At 39.6% G+C, this 24890-nt stretch overlaps 1 protein-coding gene across 8 annotated transcripts in view; it reads right to left on the bottom strand.

The window, feature by feature from the left end:
- Nucleotides 1-2841: 2841 nt before the first annotated feature.
- LOC122549654 (thyroid hormone receptor beta) overlaps nt 2842-24890 on the bottom strand; it is a 182779-nt gene continuing 160730 nt past the window's right edge. For all 8 annotated transcript variants that reach the window (XM_043689449.1, XM_043689448.1, XM_043689450.1 and 5 more), the window contains 5 exons: nt 21298-21445; nt 20590-20795; nt 17919-18065; nt 15438-15696; nt 2842-9228 (listed from right to left, as the gene is read on the bottom strand). In XM_043689449.1, the coding sequence (XP_043545384.1) occupies nt 8987-9228; nt 15438-15696; nt 17919-18065; nt 20590-20795; nt 21298-21445 (1002 nt within the window). In that variant the 3' untranslated portion in view covers nt 2842-8986. The remainder of the gene's footprint in view (nt 9229-15437; nt 15697-17918; nt 18066-20589; nt 20796-21297; nt 21446-24890) is intronic.

The following is a 24890-nucleotide window of genomic DNA, read 5'->3' on the forward strand; positions in this document are numbered from 1 at the left end:
CTATGCTACTTTCTCCCCACCCCCACCCTCCTCTAGCTTATCTCTCCACGCTCCAGGCTCACTGCCTTTATTCCTGATGAAGGGCTTTTGCCCGAAACGTCGATTTCGAAGCTCCTTGGATGCTGCCTGAACTTCTGTGCTCTTCCAGCACCACTAATCCAGAATATGATCATAAACTGGTGAGCAGTGCACTCAGATCTCAAAACATGTACTGCTTTTGGATAAGGTTCTTTATCGGGAGTACAGCAGGGGGGAGAAAAATCAATCTTTGCTTCAATTTCTGGAGGGGAAAAGGCACCAAAACCAACAATTTATTATAACAGTACAAGCATTTCATCTCCTGATTACAAGTACCATTTCAAATTGGAAAAGAAATAGGCAAATGCTGTTTCTCCAGGTCTCTCTCAACTGCTAAAAGATGAACTATCAGGCAGTCAGGATGATTCTGTTATAGAGAAGATATATTCTTTTCTTGGTCGTTTCCTTTGATTATGGCCACCATTGTGGCTGTGTTGAAATTAATTAGGGCTTAGTACATGACATGCCAACACCATCAAAAATATTGGTAAATTTTAACCAGTGCTGAACAACTGAATATCGCACAACATCGATAGATTATCTAGTTTCTTAAGGCTTGTTCTGCCATTCGGTGAGATGATGGTTTATGGCTACCTAACTACTTTCTCTCATCTTTGCTCCATATTTTCTGGTATCCTTAACCAACACAAAAAAATCAATCTCTTTTAGAAGCACTCATGCATTGTAATGTATGTTGGAAATTTAAATTTAAGTGTTTTATATAAAACTACAATGTATTGTGCTCACAATTATTTTATGGCCTTTTTTTTCCTCAGATTTGTTTTATTACATAAAATATTTATACTAAAATACAGCATTCACAATTACATAAAATATTATTCTGCACCATTGCTGAAATGTATATGATACACATTACACAATGCATACAATGTGATTGTCAACAGCAACTATCCAAATATTAGTTGACAGCAAGTAACTGCATCATATATACCTCTTTCTTCACAGTGTGCAATATAAATTTGTATAATTAACAAAGAGCTGATGAGCAACCTTCAGCATAGCTTATTTATTTACACCATAGTCACTTCTGGGTTTGGCATTTCATCCTACAATTTATTAGGAAAATACCCTGTCATCAGCGCTTACATAATAATTACCAGCCATAAGCAGTAATGTGCCATTTAATAGCAAAACAACAAAACACAATTGCACCAGTTATACTGGAAATTTCTTAAACACAGTCAGAAATTATTTTGATTCCAGAGGTTTAAAGAAGTAAACGGGAACATCTTTATAAAGATTCTAACTTCTTTTCCTGAATATCAGCAAATGTTAGTAGCTTTATTTATTCAAGATTTCTATTCATTATGGCAACTTGAGTGCAGATCAGATTTCTATACACCAGACACTCAGCTTGTTGAAAAATAAATCCTCATAATATGAATTTAACAGTTCCAGGGGAACCAAGTGAATAAGAGTTAACACTTAGGGTGATCAAGATATGAAGAAAAAGATCACAATCTCAAGTATTATTAGTTAAAATGATTGAATTTTTATCTGTTACTGTGTTACAGGTACAAACCATATTACAATTTTCAACCCTTTGAATAACGGATCAAAGGAAGCTTATTTTGCTGGGTCTTAAAATGACAGGTTACCAAAAGCGTAGTCTGGTCTGGTTATGACGGCACCACCTCCTTTAACAATCTTTAACTCTACCATCACGTGTGTTCAATCTATTTTCAGTATCAATTATGCTCAACTGCAAGCACTTATTGTGGATAACTGCATAGAACTTACCTGCCCATAATAATGTTTCAAAGGTTTTACTCATGCAGAACAAAGGGTGAGTGACTTTTGTTAAAGAGAAAACTTCACCTGAACTGTGAAAAATAGACAGCCTCACGCTGAGTTAATTGAATTCCTTTGGTGAATAGGGATACTAGAACTGTTCTTAGTACCTATGGGATTAAACAGCAGAGATGGGGTCAAAATTAACAAAGGAGATGCAAATATGGGAATGACAGCATTGAATCTGTTGAATTTGACTGTTCCCTGTTCCAATGCAAAAAGAGATGAAACAGGCAACTCCAGAGGTAAGGAAAGGCAGAGTGAGGAAAATACAAAAGGGGAGGCCTGTGATTGGGTTGAAAGCAGGAAACATTAAAACGGAGTATTGGTGTAAGGCAAAGGGAGATGGTAATAGGGTAAGTGAAGAAACAAGACATGAGTTTAGAGAAGGTGTGTATACAAAAAATCAGAATCATCATCATTATCTGTCTGAAAACAAAAAAAAATCTGAAGGCAAGAGAAAAATAACAACACAGGTCATGATCTGTTATTTTGAACTTAATGTCCAGCCTGGATCGTTGTAAAGTGCCAAATAGAAAGATGAGGTGCTGGCTCTCAAGCCTATACTGAGCTTCAGTAGAATAGTGCAGAACGTCAAGGACAGGAAGGTCAGAGATGGATACATTCTTAAAATGAGGTGGCCAAAAGCATAGGGTCATGCTTGTGGTCTGAATGGAGGTGATTTCTTATATAGAGCCCCAGTGTGGAAACAGGCCCATTCAGTCCAACAAGTCCACACCATCCCATCGAGACCCAGCCTCCTACCCTATCCCTTCAACCCTGCATTTCCCATGGCTAATGTACCTAACCTACAGATCCTTGAACACTACAGAAAATGTAGCATGGCCAATCCACCTAACTTGCACATCCTTGGACTTGGGAGGAAACCAGAGCATCCGAAGGAAACCCACGCAGACACGGGGAGAATGTGCAAACTCCACACACAGTTGCCCGAAGTTGGCATCAAACCTGGGACCCTGGCGCTGTGAGGCATCAGCGTTAACCACTGAGCTACTGTGCCGCCCCTACAAAGTGGCTGGAAAATCTGCGTTTTGGTATTCCCCTTGCAGAGGAGACTGCATAGCGTGTAGCAAGCACAGGATACTAAATTGAAAAAATTACAGGTCAATCACTTTCACTTGAAAGGAGCATCTAGCACCTTGGATGGTGAGAAATAAAGTGGTAAAAGGAGTGGTGTAGCACTTGTGTGTTCATGACAAGTTACAGTGGAAAGGGAACAGTGTGACTGAAGATAGGATCAAGGTATTAGCAGAGGAATCTCTGCAAGAAGTAATAGGACTGTGTTTGATTGTGATAGCATGCCGTCTACCTTCACATTTATTGAATCTACCCTCAGAATTTCAGCCACCCCCAGCATGTTGCCACGACCATATATACCTAGCCCTCCCTCTCATTTCAGCATTCAGAAGGGAATCTTCCTTTTAACATTCATTCTCAGATCTCACATGGCCACTTGGGCATGGTACCAAAGGCAAAAAATAAATCCACATGTCCCAGAAAGTCAAGGACAGAAAAATCAATAGGTAAAAGGGAAGTGAATTACCTATGGTAAAATACAACTATTTGACTAAATAAAAGTATGAGCTGTTAATAGACTTTATTAAGGCTAAAATGATTTTCATCTGCATTTCAATGTTATAAAAATCAAGCTCTCTTGTTTAATCAAATAATCAATTCAGCTTTTTGGATTGGATTTCATTTAAGACTAATTGGAAACTGAATCCAGCACAATTCCCAATGAACTGGCATGAAAATACAGAAAGGAAACAATCTAGATTACTTAAAACAAAAGAAAGAAAGTATATTAGGATATTTGCTCATCTGTCTACTTACAATATTTATTCTCCGTACAGCCAATATTAATTTTATACATATGACTTTAGAATTCAATCATGCACAGGTAAGCATAGTGTATTATAAATAGGCTCAATATAAAATAAATAGCAAAATGCTTAATAATTGTCCTCTACAACTGAGATTTCAAAATCTGAATTACGTTTTAAAGTTACTGTTGACCCCAATGTTCTCCTTGCATGCTTTTGACTATCATGTGTTTATTTCAAGCCAGACTAGACATCAGACTGCTCCATGACCAACTAATGAAATCCATAAGTGGATGTGCAAACTAACATTTTTTTCCCCTTTCTCCCACAAGATGTAAATAGCTTAGGGCAGGAATTTACTTTGTGTCAGTTCCAAGCCTGACATATGCCCGGAAGGTTTACTGGTTCCAAATTAGAACAAATGCTTCATTTCCGTATTACAGGGGATCTGCAATCACATTCCTGTTGCTCCTAGATCCACAGTAGGAGAATTCAAAAACAAAAAGTTCACCTGTTTTTGGCAGCCTGTAGCATATTCTTGCAAGAATGTTGGCTAGGACATGATACGTTTGAAAAAAAAAACCAAGTGGGACTGGCACAGTGGCTGCTCTACCTGCTTTTGCTGAATTGGGTATCAGAACCACAAAATAGGTGTGAGGTCTGACCACCATATTCACACCAGGCTCCCTCTGCATCCGGAAGTCCCCAGAAGTCAAATTCACAGGCAAAATAGGCATTGACTTGAGAAGGGAGGTGGTTTCTGGAGTGGGCACACATGGCCCAAAGTAAAATTCCCAATCTCTCCCCCCTCCCTCCCCTCCCACCCATTATTTTAAACTGAAGGTCCATTTTTAAGGCCCTATTGAGAATGAACAGACTTTGGAGGCAAAATTGCATACAACGTTTAGCTTGAGCTAAACTGGAGCATCTTTACAGTCCAGCAAAATTCTGCAACTGTTGAAAGGTCCAAGTATAATTTACAGTAACTTTTTGACTTACTCTAAATGCACTGGCAAACTTAAAGACATTTATTTGATTAGAAAAAATGTAATAAAGATTATTTCTTTAGAATGCTATGTTCTTATGCGCCAGTTTTATAATTTGCTATATGTGTAAAATGAAATCTGAAAAAAAAAAATTCGGACTGAAAGTAATGCAGCATATAAATAAACACAAGATGAGTGACAAATGCTGCAAGACAGATTTGAAGTTGGATTGTTTGACAATTAGTGTTTGGAAGTTATCAACCAAAATTGTGAATTCAGGACAAATAACACTGAAGCTCGAACTCTGTTAAGCTTTAGAATGGTCCAATTACAATCTACAGTGCTCGCATCGCAGGTTATTCTATTAGCAATATACCTCCTTACCACATTACTCATGAAGTGCACTATTACATACAAATCTTATTCCACCCAATTGAAGAAAATTATAGATTGTACATTAATGATTTTTATTCAAAGCTTCTGCAAATAATTATTATTCATCCACCAATTACTAATACCCAAGGAGGAGAGAACAAACATACAATGTCTGCCTTATAAAGTGCTTTGGGAGAGCCTGAGGTTCAGAAGGTGCTATATAAATGCAAGTTCTTTCTTTTATTTTTAGCCTCAATCTTTTGGTGATCCAATACAGATTTCTGTAAAGATTTAAATATGATTGCATTATTTTGTACCATTAGTCCCCAAGAATTAAAGTACTATATCACATGAAAATTGTTTTGAACAAAATAAACTGAAACACCACTATTTTTTGGCACTTTCTTGACTAATTTTTAAAAGAAAATGACATTTCATTTGCTTTTGGGAAATGTATTAAATTATCAGATTGACATCATTTACCTAAATATTCTACGTAAGAACAAACTGTTTTTCATTATCTTATGAACTGTTATGCAATGTGCTCAGGTACTGTTAACTTAGTTATACATTGCCAAAAACTTGAAAATGAAAATTCTGAGCCTTTTGGTTCATTCACTGCTCTAATGGTATGGCTGAAGACAAAGGGATATGGAGTTTATTTAGATTAAGCACTGGATATAATCCTTACAAAAATCAAAGGATAATACGCTCATTCTTGAGTGAAATAGGCTGCATATTCCAAAGTCTTCCACTGAGTGAATTAATCAAATCATACATAACTGAATGGAGAATACAGTTTGCTACAATTTACCCAATTCTCCATCTGCTGTTCCAGAACAATCTTGGAGAGTTTTTGGATGAAAATAGTGGTGGGGTGATGTTGCACTTTAGATAGCCTAAACCTACCAGAGAAGATTCCAGAAAATGTTGGGTTGTAATTCTGATACAAATGTTATAAAATAATGAAACATTAATATTGTGTTTAGCGTTTTGCATCAGCTTCTCATTCCCTCTGTTACAAAGGACATTCAATATTAGTTGCCATTGGCATCAAGAATCTCACAATACAATTTTCTCATGAAGCACCAGAAAGAAATACATTTTAAAAGGTGTAAGTTCAGAATGACCAGACAGACTACTTTAAGACCACATAACTTTGTGGTGTTGACAAGGCAGGGACGCAAGCTGATCAACAAGCATATACTAAATTCAGAGGCAGTTAAAGCAAAGATGTCTTCACCAAAACATTTCTGTCCCATATGAATATTTTAGCTTTATGTGACATAGGCCCTAATAGATATACATTCAGAAATATATCAGTTTGTATACAAACAGCAAAGTGAAATGAAATTTATGGAATACTCAAAACATTCTAATGGTTGCTGATGCCAGAATTCAGACCAATTATATTTCCTACAGTACAACTTTAGGCTTACTTGCTACCTTAGCCAATGCTGTCTTCCTCACACAGAGGACTTTATAGCTAATGAGAAAAAAAACAAACTATTATAGTTTCACAGCACTTAAATACTTGTTAAAACAGGATTGCAGCAAGATCGAAAACGTGTATTTTTCTTTGTTTCTTTAAAGTGGTCGTTCTTTTATTCAAATACCAAGGAATATCATAAATTTAATCGATACTGTGCAAACATGATACACCTGGTATGATTTATTTCAACAAAAGTGGCTTTTTTTCCTTAGGCATATCATTCTGTTATTAATTAATAATTAATGTGCTTCACTTATCAAAAATAGAATTCTGGCTTTCTACACAGTTTCTTTTTAATCCTGATTGTCTGTGCATTCAATATTCTTAGCCTGTGTGTTCAGCTAAGTCGTGACTAGTGGGCATTTGGATAACTTATTTGTTACTTTACAAAGAATGCCAAAGTATATGTAACTTATCAACCAAAGTCCGTTTAGAAGGCCAATTTATTTAAAGTTATGTGAGAAATTCTTCCTCTAAAACAATATTTAATCACCTACCTTACTCCCCTGGTTGAATGCATTCTCTCTGCCCCAAAACTTTTTGTCCAATCTTTCCCTCTGCCATCGAACACCCCTGCATCCCCATTTTTATCTCCTCTCCTCTTGGTAAATGGTTTCATGGGAAATTTGCTGCTGTTTCTTGCTATGTAGTGCATTCCAGGTAGAAGTGCAATTATACGTGGCCAAAGAAAAAAAATCAATCGAACATAAAAACCTTTGGTTTAGTCTTGCCAGGACCTACCAGTTGTTTCAAAGGTCTGGCTTTGGTCTTTTAAAACAATTATGCATGGAACTTTAATTTTCTATCAACATAATCCTATTAGCTCAACAAAGGTGCACCTAAAATGGCAAAGATAACTGGTTAGGGTGTGCATTCATCAGGAAACTATTATTGGTACAACACAGGGAAAACTGCAGCAGGTAAATGCCTACATTTTCATGGCTTGCAGTCCTGCAGTTTTCATCAGCAATATTAACCAGGACTGGAATAGTTGCAAGGATGTGTTACTGTTAATCAGGAATACAACCAAATGGCACAGTTAGGATTTCAGCATCAAGGCATGTATATTAACATTTTTAATGCTAATATTTATTCCCACAGTTTGAAGAGATAAAGCTTCAAACGTTATAGCACCATTTTGCAGCAGGCATTAAAGCTCTACCTGCAAATGGATTAGCACCAAGTAAATATGAGCTCTATCAAGCTATGGGAGATAACGTATGGTAATGAGCAAATGTAAAGAGCTAAATAAAATAATTATTTCTGAGTGTCTATTTTTCCCTGGAGTTGGAAAGTTCATGTGTAGTAAGATCAAGCATGACCCTAATACAAAGAGTTCCAAATCAACAGTTTAAATGTGTGTGTTTGTGAGTGTGTGTACCACCAATGATTTTATAAACTTTCAGCAGTCAGAAAGTTACTCCTTCTCCTCTCAGCTCCAGATTTGATGACAGTTGAATATTGAAGGCTGGGCTTTACCATTTACTTTGATCAAAGAATGCTGGTTTTCAATGTCAGTGTCAGTGCAGCACAGCCAAAGCCAGGACAGAGCTGTGAAAAGTCTTTGCTCACAATCCTCAATTCCAATCTGAGGAGAGTGCTTCTAAGAGCAAAACTGGCCTTTTCTATTTGAAATCTCTGGCTGATACTTTGAGGAGATTGACTCGGTTTGAGATTTGTTGCACAAAGTTTAATTTTACATCCATTTACATTTTGAAATTGGCAGCCTGAAGGAGAAGGCGGAAATTATTGTGTTATTTAGTTCTCTATTTTATTCTTCCTGTTAGTGTAGTGTAGTGAAAAGCTGATGAGCCTTCATTTATCTATTTATATTCATTGCATTGACACTGTACATTCCAACTGCATCAATGTTACCCAGACTGAGTACTTAAATGATCAATGAATAATGGTCAAAAGGCAACTCAGATCTCGGTGAGTGGAGAGGTAGGAAGTCTCTCAGTTATTGTGTTCATGCTGGCATTTTGGTTCCAGAACATGGTGTAGCTCTGCAGTTTCCTTATTGAATTAAAAGAGTTTAATCTTATACAATGCTAGCTAGTTGGCAGCTATAGCTGCAGCAGATTTTGTCATACTATTTCCATTAAAGACCCATGCAAAAGAAAATTCATATGACACCTGGAGATTGGAGTTCCTTACCACAAAGCAATATTCTACCATATTATCTTATTTGAAAATAAACATGAACAACATTAGTCCACAAGATAACACAAGAAATGTGTACAAAAAGCTACGTTCACAAAATCACTAGTACCCGCATTAATGGAATGTTTCTCACCATATCTGGAAAAGGTACTCTGTGAAATCCCATGAATCACTGCTCAGTAGTGCTAATGCAGTTCACAGATATTAGGGTAGTGCATCCGTTCAAAGTTCAACTCCTAATCTTCAAAAACTTCCAGGAATAATGGTGGAAAAAGTTCTGTTGGACATTCCACCTTCATGTGAAGAAAGCGGCTTGCGTGGCAGGCTCCAATCATTCGCAGGTCTGTCACCTTCATCAGTAGTTTTGGCCAAAAGTGAGCCACATTGTGCTTGCGATAATTAATGTAGTGTTCAAATGCAAGAAGGAAGGATTCCTGGATTCTTTCCACCTTATCTATGCTGGTAAGGCCAGGCCGATCTACACAAGAATAATGAAAACCCACCATTACTAAAGACAGTGAAAACAAATGTCAATTTAATTCAATTTGGACATAAATCAGTCATAACAAAAAAATTTAAATCATGTGAGAACAACAATGGGGAAGCTTTATTCCAATCAATGACAAATATTAGCACACAAAATCCAATGGACTGAAGTTCAATAAGATCAGTTTGTGGTTACAGGATTATGATACATGATTACCCCTTGTCCAGTCAAGGTGAGGTAGGCAGTGCACAAACATTATGCTACCCTTTCCTCTCCCTGACGTTTTGAACAGGTTGCTGATTGGCTGCACACTCCATAGGAAGCTCAGTGCCCGGCAGTAGTGTAGCATCTGACGGACAGAAAAATGAATGGGTAAGATTAATGGTCCCACCATCAGCTCTTGATTCTCCCACGCTGACCTTTACCCATTCCTTTGTCCGTCTAATTTTGTTTCTCTCTCTCTTTAGCTTGGCTCCATCTCCACCTAATGTTTACTCCTCCACCCTCCTCATCGTACATACATAATATATACACATATATAATCTTTGCCTAGATACAATCAGTTCTGAAGAAGGGTCACTGGAGCCAAAATGTTACCTCTGCTTTCCTCTGCCATAAATATGTGAGAGCGTGTGAGTGATTAAGTGTGTCTGGTATGAGAATGCCTGAGTGTGTGCATGGTGTGTGAGTGATTGTGTCTAGTGTGTGAGTGTGTGCGTATGTGTGTATATAGCATCAATGAGGTCTCATTTTATGAAGAGATGAATTCTCCTGACCCCTGAACGACATGAGCAATGCTGAATCCGTTGGGTAAGGGAAAATGAGATTTTTGATGTCAAGGGAGAGAGTCCTGTTTTCTACTTAAGGTTTGAATGTGATGAGACTCTCACTAGTGAGTGGCAAGAGGTCTATTTGCATGAATAATATCATGTTATTCCGTATTCTTGCCTTATTTATCTGAATTTGTAGAGTGTGGACAGAAACTAGACAGCAATAAATGCTGACACCAAAGTCAGAATGGCTATTTGATGGCTCTAGAGCCTGCAGGCCTGCATATAGTCCACAACATCTCAAGCAGTGGTCCCTGAACTTCAGCCACTAAGGGTGTGGATTGGCATCAGACATGCGCCAACCTCATCATGATGGCACATCTCTGATTCACTCATGATAAGTCCTCCACTTTAACGTTGCACTTAGCAGTGCACTGATACCTTTCATTGTAATTCTGCTGCCAGGTTGCTTTCCACCAAGGGACAGGCACATATCCCATGCATCAGAGCACGGAGCACTCTGGGCTCTTCATGTGTTTTCTTAGCATCTACTCACCTCATCTACTTGGATGCCTACAGAAGCTCTGCACTTTTCCACCTTATTTCAAACATACAGGCTCACTGTTCACTGTACTTATGTCCTGCTTTGCATTGCCTTTTAGTCCAGTCATAAAAGGAGCTAGTGTGTCATGAATGTCAGTACTGATCAGTCAAGGGGGTGGACACGCTGCTGTACGGCAGTGTGTTATATCAATCTCACAGCTCCAGCATGTGCCAGCAGCTGATGTAGCAAACACACTGCATAGGCTTCAGCCAAATGGTGTCATGATCATGGGTCAGAATATGTGTTATTTTAAGAAAAGTTCCTGATGAAGGGCTTTTGCCCGAAATGTTGATAATCCTGTTCCTTGGATGCTGCCTGACCTACTATTTTCCAGCACTACATTCTCAACTCTGATCTGCAGTCCTCACTTTTGCCCGACAGAAAAAGGTTCCATTCCATCAATGTACGTGTCCCCAGTGATCACTAGCATCACATCCTAGAAGTGTGCACCAGGTAAGCTGGGAGCTGACATGATACCTATATCTTAGTATCTCTCGTTATTGCTTCCCTCTATCTAGGGCAGATGACCCCATACTCAGTCCCCTGACTCAGACAATTAGCCTCCTAAAAGTAAGGCTTGGATGTGTGGATTAGTCGTGAGGAGCTGCCTCACAATGCCTGGGACTGGGTTCCATTCCACTGTCGGGCAACTGTCGGTGTGGAGTTTGCACATTCTCCCCAAGTATGCCTGGGTTTCCTCCGAGTACTCTGGTTTCTTCCCATTGTCCAAAGATGCGCCGTTTAGGTGGATTGGCCATGGGAAATATAGGGACAGGAAAGGGGCCTGGATCTGGGTGGGATGCTCTTTAGAGTGTCAGTGTAGACTCGATGGGCCAAATGGGCTGTTTCTGCACTGTACAGAGTGTCCAGTATAATCCTTGCATGTTGAGTCCTGTAGAACTACAGCAACCAAAGTGGGAATGCTAAAGAGCTGGCAGAGTGGCAGCAATCTTCCGAGTAGGAAGATGAAAATATTGAGCATCAGGAACATCACTTTTTGCATGACAGAGGAGCAACAGGCACAATAATCCAGAAAGGGCTTGATTAATCTGCTTCCAATAGATGGGAGTTGGGTGCAGTGATCATCCACTGACTGTAATTTGTTTTGTTGCTCAAAGGCTAATGACTTCTGTTTGTTCTCAAAAGCAAATACAACATTTTTGTTTGTTTCTCTTTGCTTTTCCTGTTGCTCAATAAAAGCTTACATTTTCAACTGTTTGAAAGTTTTCCAGCCTGTGATGCCCCAGATTGAACAATGGTATACTGGGTGTTAGAGAAGAGTGGCATGGCCTTAAACATGGTTCTAGGATGGAATGGCACTAGGTATGGGTAAGCTACATGGCTTGATTCTTGGAACTGCAGTTAAAATGATATTCAGTCAGACAAGTGATGATATAAGTTGGCACAGTAATACAGTTGTTAAAACTGCTGCCTCATAGTGCTTGGGACATGGGTTCCATTCCACCCTCGGGCGACTGTGTGGAGTTTGCATGTTCTCCTCATGTTTGCACAGTTTTCCTCCGAGTACTCCAGTTTCCTCCCAATAGTCCAAAGATGCGCTGTTTACGTGGATTGGCCATGGGAAATATAGGGGCCTGGGTCTGGACGGGATGCTCTTTAGAATGTCAGTGTGGACTCAATGGGCTGAATGACCTGATCCACACTGTAGGGATTCTATGATAAAGAAGTAATATATTTAAGAATGTCAACTTCTATCTCTATTAAAAATCAGTTGTGAAACCAATGTGCCCTTAGAATCTCTTGCTTTTTGTTTCCCTCTTGCCAGTGTACTTTGCAAGGCTATTCATGGTTGACAGTGACTAACATGGTGCAGGCTCCACTTTAAATATGCACCAAGGGCAGAAATCCCAGAATGGCAGAGCAATGACAAATGGTACTACAATCATTGGTAAGCAAACCGCAGTGTGAGGGTAGGACCACAGAGAACTCGTGCATACAGCATGAGGTTAGCTGAGGACAATTGTGAGAGACAATTCACTAGAGCTCAGAGAGAGAAACCTTCCAGCTAACCCCCTGAAGTCAGCAGTCAGCCACTGCTAACATTCAGTATATCCGCAACTCACACTCTTAACAATCCTGAAACCTTGATGTCCAAATTTCATAGTATCCAGTACATCAACTATTCAAATATGACAAGCTCATTACCTAATCATATAGCAACTGACATTTCTCTTCCTTCTTGAATCAGTGTAGAACTAGCAGGCATAGGTGTACCTGTGTCTCCTGAGCCCTCTGGAGAAGATGGTGCTGTGAATCATTGCGTTGGTAGTGAATGAGGTTATTGCAACCAACATCATTGAAGTTATCTAGGTTAATGGCATATTTCTGCTTTATGCATCTTTTAAAATTCCATTACACTCTTATCCCCAGGCTACAGACATTATAACTGTGACTCCTCACTTTCCAACCAATTCACTATCTACCATTGCACTGAGCAATATCATGAATAAATTTCAGTGCTGGTGCAATTCTCGGTATGTAGATAGTGCTTTTCCAATGATTTGGCTGATTAATTCAAATACAGGGTCCTCTGACTGTTTGTAATAGGAAGAATACAAGATATACTTAACGAACCCTGGCTTACAAAACCTAAAAGAAATGCTTACTGTTAAATGCACTTTCATAATTAAGGAGGAAATAATCCTGAGTGTGCCCATAGCTACACTGATGCCCATCTTAAGATAATCAGAAAAGCTCATCATATGTTTCTTTACCATTCTAGAAATCACATGAATAGGAAATGTTCCCTGCAATCAAAAGCAATATGTCTGCACTAGTTTTGAGTTACCTGGTAGCATGAGAGGTTATTGCTCCCTTTGTTTTCTCTATGGCAACGCCTCAGCCAATCAAAGTCGACTTAGCAACTAACCAGCATTCTTTCCTGCTGGTGCATAAATTGCTGTTATGGTTTGCAATTGGCGTTCTTGCATTTGTGTAGATGAACGCAAACCATAAAGTCTTAGCAATGTATCTCTCCTTCCAGCAAGATTTAAACTGAAATTCTCTGACATGTTCTTGTCTTTTCCCATCACAACTGACTAGTCACATGATTTTATCTTTAATTTCAAACACACTTTAAAAATATTGTTCCTGGTATAATGGATCAGACCAAAACCCCTTAAAATACTTTAAGGAGATAGCCTCGACCCTAATTTCTCTTATTTAGAAGCAACTGTAAGGCGTGGCGTTCCAGATAGGATTTGATTGGTCAAACTATGAGGCTGTAAGCAAAACACACTTTATTCTTACACTACAATTAAAATACAGACAAAATAATTTTTCAAAAATTGGCTTAACTGTAACTCTATCGAAATGCTTAACAAAATAATATTTGTCAATTACTACTGATTAGCTGTTCCAATATAACAGTCTCTCATAAACAATCTTGGCAAAGGCAAACCTGTGACTTCCAAAATTCTAACTTCACCAAATGAAAGCAAAGCCTGCAAACTGTGGCTCTGTGTGAGCTTAACTCCACCCACTCATGCTTCTTCTGTCTCCTTTGGAAAAAATAACCCAACTAGGTTCTTACACTGCTGGGCACACAGCAGGGAACACTTGCTTTCAAGAGGAGCAGGACAGAACAAGTCCCTTTTACAGGCCTATCACAACTCACTGGAATGTGAACGTTGTTGGTAAGACCAGAATTTATTGTTCATTCCCAATTGTCTTTGAGAAAGTGACATTCCATGTAATGTAGATACTCCCAGTGTTTTCGTAGGAGGTTGATATGACTGAATAGCTTGCTGATGAAGTTCGAAGGGCCATAGAGAGTCAACTACATCGTTAGAATTAAATGGAGGCTAGATCAGATAAGAATAGCAGGTCTCTACCTGAAGGACAGCTGTTTTACGATGATTATTTATAAGATGAAGTGTTTATTCTGGATTTATGATGTATTTAAAGTAAAATTCCATTTTGATTTGAACTCTCGTCTCAGAGGGCTAGTCTGGGTCTCTGGAATACAAGTCTATTAAAATTAACATGGTGCTCCTACTCTGTTTTCTTTACTGATTGACTGAAATGCTCCTTTACATCTTGTCTCATTTAAACAGCTTACAGATCATTCATTGCACAACAATTAATCAAATGTTCTATTTGTGCTTGGAACATCTGTATTATTTTCTGTGCCCACCACATTTCACATAGTTCAATAAAATACTTGGCTGTTTTTCAGCTTTGCAAGGACAGTACCAGCAAAGAGAACTTATTTAGTCCTCCCCCTCATCACTCCCAAAATTTGAACCAATCTTTTGTACACTTCTAATATTCTTCTATTTTACACAAAGTTTAATTTCTTCTTTGGCTGAATATTAATGAAGATTTGTCGGAATATAATTCTCTGTAACACCAGTATCAAATTTCTTTCATTGTCACAATATCATAAATTATCTGGAAAATGGCACATGTAACATGAGACCAGAATGATTAAAAATGTCACACTACATCGAAGGCCAGATCACTGACAGTAAAAGCTTGGCCAGATTTATGAAATTTAATGCTGAAATTGTAAATGATAATCCAATGTTTAGGCAGATAATCTCAGCATTTTTCATTGAGTTATAACCTGCCTGTACCAGGTTGATGGAGAGAGACTACATTTGCACTATTATTTAGTTTGCTACTTTTGTTCAGTTAAGAAACTAAACAAAGGATAAATCCTCTAACTCTAAGCATTCAGTGACTGTCAGAGTTCTGCAGGAACACCTACATCATGGTTGAATTATTGCAGGGAACTCTGAAGGTACAAATCCATTTGGAAAAAAAAAATATTTTATGTAACACAACAGAAAATGTCATTATACCTGAAGACATCAAAAGCACAGCCTGGAGCAGAGCCACTTCACTGTCATCCAAGTTGAATGCAGACAAAGATATTCCCAGATCAAAAATTGCATCTGATACAACACCAAGGCCTCCATTTTTTAACTGTTCTCTTTTGACAGCTATTTCTCCATTCAAAGTTAAAGTCTCACTTTCAGGATCATAGCGGACAGCTGCCCTCAGGGACATGATTTCCATACAACAGCCTTTCAGAAGGACTATCTGGTCTTCACATGGTAGCTAGAAAATAAAACAAAGCAATCAGTGCACAACATAAAATGGCAGTTTTATTTGAAAACCGATGGCAGTTTGCATTCTACATTTAATTAATAATATTTGTTTTGTAATTTTTTAACAAATCAATGTCAGAAAAACATAATGCTCGCAGAATTAATTTCCTGCCAAAATATTTCAAGGGAAATCACACTCAAGGTTTGTATCAAAAGATTCAATGAAAATGAAGAACAGCATAGCAGAAGCAGTACTAAACATGGCATAAAACGTGGTGTCAATCTGCTGAAGCTACAACACAGGGACTTTTGCATGCCAGAGTGGTAGCATCATACAATAGACAGGGCAGAGTGATCCCACAACCAACATTTCAAATCTAATTCTGCCGTCTTGCCACATCCAGTGGTGAACTGTGGTGGAAAATTAAACAAGAGACTTTACTATTTGAGGTGAATGGTGATTGAATTGGTGAAGGTCATTGATGAAGCAGTTGAAAATGGTTGCATCTAGGAGACAATCCTGAGGAACTAGAGTTTCATGTGGTCTACCTCTAAACCAGATAGGTCCAGGTTCAAGTCTCATCAGCTCCAGAAATGTGTAATCACATCTCTAAACAGATTGATTAGAAAATATCTACCCTGAGGAGCTCTTGCAGAGATGTCCTGAAGCAGAGATGGCTGACCTCCAACAACCACAACTATCTTCCTTTGTGCCAGGTATGACTCATCCAGCTGAGAGTTTAGATTTCCCTTGAGTCTAGTTTGCTTGAGATTCAGTCTACAACCAGTACAGCTCAAACTTTAACTCTATAGATGCTGGTTGGGGTCCTGCTGGGTCATTGTTGTTCTCTCTGTCAGAACAGACTCTGTGAGCAATAGCGAATCCAACATGATCAAAGGGTTGGAGGAGTCTAAATACGCAGCCTGTAAAGATGACCACTTCAACCTACCTTAGCTGCATCCCCACTGATCTGGAGATTGATTTTGGTCAACTCTGAACCAATGAGGCTGGAAGGGTGATCATTTAGAACTGCCCAAGCTCTGACTAGTTTACTTTGATACTATTCATTATTGAATCATCTGGACTAAGTTTATCAGTGAATATCCACTCAGGAATTCTCCTGGATAGTCATGTGGCATTATAAACAGCGTATGTTTCAGAAGATCAGATATGGACAAGCTGCACTTGAATGGGACCAGACGTCCAAAATCAGTTATTTCAGTATAAAACTGGTGTCTGGACACTCTTGGCAGATGACCAAACATTTGGTCAAGAAGATATGTTTAAGTGGTTCCTTAAAGGAGAAAAGCAGGATTGTGAGACTCAGTGGATTAAGGAGCTGCATCAGCAGCTAAAACCACTGTCACTAATAGTGATATGAGTAAAACCAGGGAATGCTAAAGACCAGGAATAGTACTGTGCGGTTAACTTGGAGGGATATGAAGCAGTGGAGATTAAAGATAGACAAAGGCGAGTTAGTGGAGGATTTGGACAGATGGGTATGAAGTTTAACACGAAGGCATTGCTCATCCAGTGTGGATTAATGAGTTCAAGGATGTGGGTGAACATCATTATTTGCAAGTTAGAACATGGGATCACAGAGTTTTGAATTATGTCAAGATTATGTAGATACTAGAATTTGGAAGGCCACCCATAAATGCATTGAAACAATCAGGTCTAGAGGTAACAAGGACAAGGAGAAGGGTTTCAGCAACAATGAGCTGAGATAATGGCGGTGTCAGGCAATGTTAGGATTTGGGAATGGTTGTTTTAATGATAGTGCAGATAGGTCATTGAAAACTCATTTCAGAATCACATGCTACATCAACTTTGTGACAGTTTGGTTTGTGATCAGAATCAAAGACAATGGGTTTGCTCTTGCCAAATAATTAATTGGAGGGACTTTTTGCTGGTCCAGTACTGGATGTCAGACAACAGTGAAGAGGTGGTGATGGGCTTCAGCTGTGTGATATTTGAAAGTCACCATGCTTTTGGATGATGTCACGAAAGACCAGTATAGATGGGAAATAGTTGTGAATCGGTACTATGAACATGAGAGATAACAGTGTGAGAATGGAAAGAGTACCAGTCGAGTGAACCTGTGCCTATAGTTAGATCGATAGCAGTGGAACCAGATCAGTGCAGTTCCTCCCAGTTGGTTAACAATGGAGAAAAGAGATTCAAATAGTCCATTAACACAGGTATCATAAATAAGGAAACAAAAATCCTACCTCACAGAACATTGGTAGCTTTTTGGCAAAATCCACTACCCTTGTAATTGCGGGTGTGATAATTTTTGTAAACTCACTGAACGCTTCCAGGTCTACCTTGCTCCCTTCAGGTGCATTCACTATTGGTGCTTGCCCAATATCTTCAGGCTAGAGATTGTAAAAAAAACAGATGTAATTGCTTCATGAATTGATTTATGCTGGTCCCTTTCTCAATATTGCTATGTTGTCCTATTATTATGGCAACAATTAATATTAATATTTATCAATGCAATTAACATTACTTTTGTCAATTCACCATCAACTACATTTTCAAATGTCAGCTTCTTCCCATATGTCTTTCACAGGATGTTAACTTGCCAGGGATCTGATTCCAGGGATCCTGGGTGCCATTTGCTCATATGGCTTTGGGTTAACTCATCGGGCTCTTGGGAGAAAAGAGGAAGTCTATTAGGCCTACAAGCCAGTCTCTTTTAAATGGATTGTGGTTGTCAGATCCATCTAAGTCTGTACATTCTTTATTTTAGGAGCCTGCAAGCCAGGCTCTGGCCAAAAATATCACTTGTGATTCATCCACTGATAAAATCCATCTCAGCTGAAATTGTAATTAAAGCTGCTGCATTACTTCAGTGATTTTGTGCTGCATATGGGAATTCCTGAGTTTGTGAATAAATTAATGCTTTACCTGCAGTGTTGAATCAAATCCTTGAGTAAAGTAACAAAATCATGCAGGAGTCATGGTCAAAACAAATTAATGATTGGGAAAGTCCATGCAAATTGGGAAATGAAAAGGAACTTCTTGTAACGACAGCATGGAGCAGTGAGAGAAGTTGGAGAAGTGTCTGTACTGACAGCATAGAGGTGAAGGAGAGAATGTGACAATGAAAAGGAAGAGGAAAGGATGACAATTAGTTGGAATGATTGTTCAGGTAATTCCCCCCCCCCACCCCCACACTCCCCATTGAATATGGATAAACCTGTATATCACTTTAAAAAGGCTGAGTATGATACCAAGAGTTCATATACAGGGTTAAATGATTGTGAATTAATGATTCCAAATATGATCCAAAAGAATCCGATCCCAGTAATTTGTCCACTCTGACTCCAGAGAAATTTGCAATCCTGGAACAATATTTTGCATGAGATCAGTTAATGAAGTATGTTGGCGTATTGTGTCTATTCAGCCATCTGTTTACAAGTGCAGTGAATCCCCATATTAAGGTGCCTCATACAGAATTATTTCACATCATGGATTATAATAAGGCTTCTGTGTGCATTTTGCAGTGGGATTTCTGCATTAGTGCCATTTCTGGCCAGAGCCAATATAGTGTCACGCGTCCTCATTTTGGTGTCATTGTGGAAATGCCACTCCTGTTCCCTGGTGTGCTCATGCTCACCATAGCCACTTTCCACCTTGGCCCTCCCACCTGCACTCTACCTTCTTCATCCTCTCTCACAGCAAATGCTTTGTAGAGGGAAGTGGTGAGCGGGAGATGATGGCAAACAGAAGGAAAATGGTTAGTGGGAGAAGCCAGGGAATAAGGACAGAGTTGATGAGATGGAATGTAAGTAGATGGTTTTTTTAAAAGATCCATTCATGGGATGAGGGCATCACTGGCTAGGCCATAATTTATTGTCTATCCAAGAGGGCATTTAAGAGTAAATCACACTTCTGTGGATCTGGAGTCAAATGGAGTGTGGGTCAGGTAAGAACTGCAGTTTTCTTCCTTAAAGGACATTTGTGAATAAGATCGGTTTTTCCAACAATTAACATTTATCTCAATGGTCATCATTAGATTCTTAATTCCAGATTTTTAGTGGGGTTTGATCTCAAATTCCATCATCTGCTGTGACGGGATTCGAACCTGGATGGCCAGAACTGGGGTCTCTGGATGAACAGTCTAGCAATAATACTCCACCCCATATTACTTTTAAACATATTTCATTTGGATCTTAAAATTGATCTTATTTTGAAAAATATTCCTTTAAGATGGAATTTAAATTTAAGAATGTACAAGATTAAACTTACATGGTATAAGGTTTGTAAGAGATGAGAAACTTCTTTCAAAACTTAATTACAGCTATTACATTGGTTGTAATTACTTGAAGTTGCTTCACTTAAATATACACTCATCAGGACACAACAACAATGCTAACCGAGAAAGCACTGCACAGGTAGGCAGTTGTTAAGATGAGTTGGATAAATAATGAGAAAATTGAAGGGGAGACTGATTGTTCAGCCTAAGATGTCAAATGTCATGTTATAATTCTGACATGTCTCTTTGTATAATGTTACATGATCTTATCTCTGCTTTGGTAATAATAAACCATCATTGCTTATGATTTTCTGCTATAATGGACTAAAACTGGCACCTTCAACTTGTTATCTCATAATGGCTATCACAATTACGAGTCGGAACTATGTGAATGCAAAAAGTACATTAACAAGTATTTTCATATTAACTGTTTTAAGTGTCTTAGTACTGAGGAATGTTTTCAGATTCTCACAGATTCTCTATTTATCTGTGAAAATTGTTTCTTTTTCAAAACATTTGGAAAGAAAGTTGATAACCAAAACATTTGCAAAATATAAAACAGCAAGGGACACTTCTTATTTCATGGAATACTGGGAATTAACACATTCTAATTTTTCATCAGCTGCTTAGCAACTTGCCAGGAATTTTCTCTTCTGTTTCCAGTGATTTCCTTGAGCATTCGTGCCCATGTGGGCTTCCGTCACGGTTCTGATAAGTTCCCACTCCTCATCTGTCGGCTCAGGTTTGTTTATAAGTGCCTTTGTCAGTTCCTCTCGACGTCTCTTTTCCCTGTTTTCCTCTATTAGTTTGCGTTTTGCTAACCGTTTGCCATCATCCAACACCACTAATTACACAAAGAAACAAAGCAATCAAACGACCACGCTTTCTTTTTTACATTTTATGATCACTATTCTCCTGAGCATCGCTACATAAACATTAGTACAATTATGCTATTGATGCCAGTTTAACAGGATCCCTCAGCCTTGACTGGGTGATTTCAGGAATTTTTTGAAACATTTCTTTGAAGGACATGAATTACCAAGCTTTTATAATTAAAAACTGTAGCTGTCTGAAATAAAATAAAACAGAAGCGGAACCCCTTCACCATCATATTTGCCAATCTGTCTGTTTTACATGCAATTTTTACCTCCTCAGCATTTCAAATATTCTATGCACTACGGTTTGGAAGAGAATTTTAAGGATTAAGTTCTTTAGTTGTAACTGATCTGTAAACATCTTGTGGAATGGTGTACAGCAACAATGTTAGGGGAAAGGGAACTGAAAGAAGTTATTTCGAAAAATAGAAAGCAGAAAATAACTAAAAAATCAGTAGGAAAGCTGCTTACAGTCAGTTGCCATGCCAACTGCAATGCACTTTCTGAACCGGCATTCCTGACATTGATTTCTTGTTACTTTGTCGATGATGCATTTTCCTTCATATTTACAACTGTAGGCTGGATGAAGGTTTTTCTGTATGGTTCTCCTGAAAAAGCCCTAAAGAAAAACATGAGGATTTAGAAGGTACCCATTCCTTTAATCCTCAAAATATTTTGTGGCATTACAGCTGAAATATAGACAGAGAGTAGTATTCAACAATTTTTCCGGGCCACTACTGTTTCAACTCTCTTGGAATGTATTTGAAAGGTTAAAAATTAAATCAAGAATTGATGACAGCAAGAGGATTATGGGTGTTATTTGGGGATGGATCTTCTGCTCACCTATTGTAGGCCCAGCGTCATTTCTGAGATCGCCTGCTTCCCTATGCTCTCAACTGACAAGTGTCGCAGTGATGTGCTGTGAAACCAGAGGCACTAGGTCATCAATTGGTGTTTATGATACCCACCTTGAAAAGATTGTCCAATGATCTCCACATCTTTTCGGAGTGGGCATTTGAGGCGCAGTGGTATTGTCCCTACCTCTGAACCAGGAAACCTGGGTTCAAGTCCTCAGATCAGGCTATATTTTCTTAGCAAAGTAGCTCAAATCGGAATTTTCATTAGGTGCTGTGGGGCAACAGCAGCAGCAGAATTGTATTCAACCTGTAACCTTAAGACATGGTATATCACCCACTGTATCATTACTATCAAGCCAACCCTAGTTCAGTGAAGAGCACAGGAGGACATGCTAGAAACAAGACCAGGCATATCGACAAATGAGGTGTAAAACAGGTGAAGATAGAACACAGGACCACAAGAGGAGGCAGAGGCTCCACATCTATTTCCATCCTCAATAACGGGGTAGACCAAGCACATCAATTCAAAAGATAAAACTGAAGCATTTACTTCATCTTCAGCCAGAACTGCTGAATCGTTGATTCATCTTCGCCACATCCCGAGGCCCCAGAATCACAGATAGAGGGATCTCAATCAAATTTGATTGACTCTATTGCATTATAGCATAAATTCTAAATGAGGAAGGATTGTACCTTAAAACACGTACATCAAAATTCCTGTCTTGTGACATTCTGGAAATAAAGGTATATGCCTCATCTTCAGTCATTCTGTAATGGAGTTAGTGTAGTCACTCATGGACTCCAATGACTGTAATCAATAACTACACTTAGAGTCACAGAGTCATAGAGATGTACAGCATGGAAACAGACCTGTCAGTCAAATTCGTCCATGCTGTCCAGACATCCTAAATTAATCCAGTCCCATTTGTCAGCATCTGGCCCTTATCTCTCCAAATCCTTCCTATTCATGTACCCATCCAAATGCCTTTTAAATGTTGTAATTGTGCCAGCTTCCATCATTTCCTCTGGCAGCTCAATCCATATACACACCACCCTGTGCGTGAAAACGTTGCCCCTTAGGTCTCTTTCAAATCCTTCTTCTCTCACCTTAAACAATGCCCTCCAGTTTTGGACCCCCCTACCCTGGGAAAAAGACATTGGCTATTCACCTGATCTCTACCCTCATGATTTTATAAACTTCTATAAGGTCACCCTTCAGCCTCTGATGATCCAGGGAAAATAACGCCAGCCAATTCAGCCTCTCCCTATAGCTCAAACCCTGGCAACATCCTTGTTTATCTTTTCTGCACACTTTCAAGTTTCATAACATCGTTCTTATCGCAGGGAGACCACAATTGAATGCAGTATTTCAAAAGTGGCCTAACCAATGTCCAATACAGCTGCAACATGACCTCCCAACTCCTACATTCCAATAAAGGCAAGTGCATCAAACGTTTTCTTCAACACCCTGTCTACCTGCAACTCCACCTTCAAGGAACTGTGAACCTGCATCTCAAGGTCTCTTTGTTCGCCAACATTCCCCAGTACAAGACCTGCCCTGATTTGGTTTACCAAAACGCAACACCTCACATTTATCTAAATTAAATTCTCTCTGCCACTCCTTGTACCATCTGATCAAATTCCTGTTGTACGTTGCGATAACCTTCTGCATTGTCCAATTTTGGTCTCATCTACAAACTTACTAACAATTCCTCCTATATTCACATCCAAATCATTGATACAAGTGACAGAAAGCAGTGGACCCAGCACTGATCCTTGCAGTACACCGTTGTTCACAGAACCCCAGTCTGAAAAACAATCCTCCACCATCACCCTCTGACTTTTATCTTCAAGCCTATTTTGTATCCAAATGGCTAGCTCTCTCTGGATTCCATTTGATCTAACTTTGCTAACCAATCTACCACACAGAACCTTGTTGAACGTCAGGCTGAAGTCCATATAGACAACATCCACCATTCTGCCTTCAGCAATTTTCTTTGTCACATCAGTTGTGTGTGTGTGTAATAAACAGTAACATCAGTAAACATAGAACTATAAAGACCATGTCTGTTCATTTTTACATATGTTTAATTGTGGACAGTAATGAGAAAAGAACTGCGTAATACCAAGGATTGCTGGAGGATTGCTGCATGTTTCGAAAGCACTTCAGTTTATCTCAGCTCTTTCACAGTCGGCCTGTTGAAATTGGAAAATGAGTACGCTTCACATGGTCAGAAGGAGAGATCCCACCTTCCTCATTCCTGAAGAAGGGCTTATGCCCGAAACGTCGATTCTCCTGCTCCTTGCATGTGCCTGACCTGCTGCGCTTTTCCAGCAACACATTTTTCAGATCCCATCCAAAGTGAGACTCAGCCGAGTGAGTATATGGTTCAGTGAATTTGGAGGAGAAAGTGAGGGCTGCAGATGCTGGATATCAGAGCTGAAAATAGGTGGAGGGAGATCAAGGTGAGGGTGATAGGCCGGAGTGGGGTGGGGGTGGAGAGGTCAGGAAGATGATTGTAGGTTAGGAAGGCGGTGCTGAGTTCGAGGGATTTGACTGAGACAAGGTGGGGGGAGGGGAAATGAGGAAACTGGAGAAATCTGAGTTCATCCCTTGTGGTTGGAGGGTTCCCAGGCAGAAGATGAGGCGCTCTTCCTCCAACCGTCGTGTTGCCATGGTCTGGCGATGGAGGAGTCCAAGGACCTGCATGTCCTTGGTGGAGTGGGAGGGGGAGTTAAAGTGTTGGGCTACGGGGTAGTTGGGTTGGTTGGTCCGGGTGTCCCAGAGGTGTTCTCTGAAACGTTCCGCAAGGAGGCGGCCTATCTCCCCAATATAGAGGAGGCCGCATCGGGTGCAGCGGATGCAATAGATGATGTGTGTGGAGGTGCAGGTGAATTTGTGGCGGATATGGAAGTGTCCCTTGGGGCCTTGGAGGGAAGTAAGGGGGGAGGTGTGAGGTTGGGGTTGGAACGCCGCGGCCCCCGCGGCTATCGGGAAGAACACTGTCTCGGTCGTCGCCACAGCCACTTCCGCCCCCAGTGACATCACTAACCTGCATGACCACAACGCCGCATGTGTCTCCTCCCCCACGCCGTTCTCCGTCACTACGCCTAACTCCATCCCACGCCGATCTCTGTCACCATGCCTATCCCCGTCCCCACGCCGATCTCCGTCATCACGTCTAATCCCGCCCCTACGTCGATCTC

The sequence above is a fragment of the Chiloscyllium plagiosum genome, chromosome 5, assembly GCF_004010195.1.
Source record: "Chiloscyllium plagiosum isolate BGI_BamShark_2017 chromosome 5, ASM401019v2, whole genome shotgun sequence".
Lineage (NCBI taxonomy): Eukaryota > Metazoa > Chordata > Chondrichthyes > Orectolobiformes > Hemiscylliidae > Chiloscyllium > Chiloscyllium plagiosum.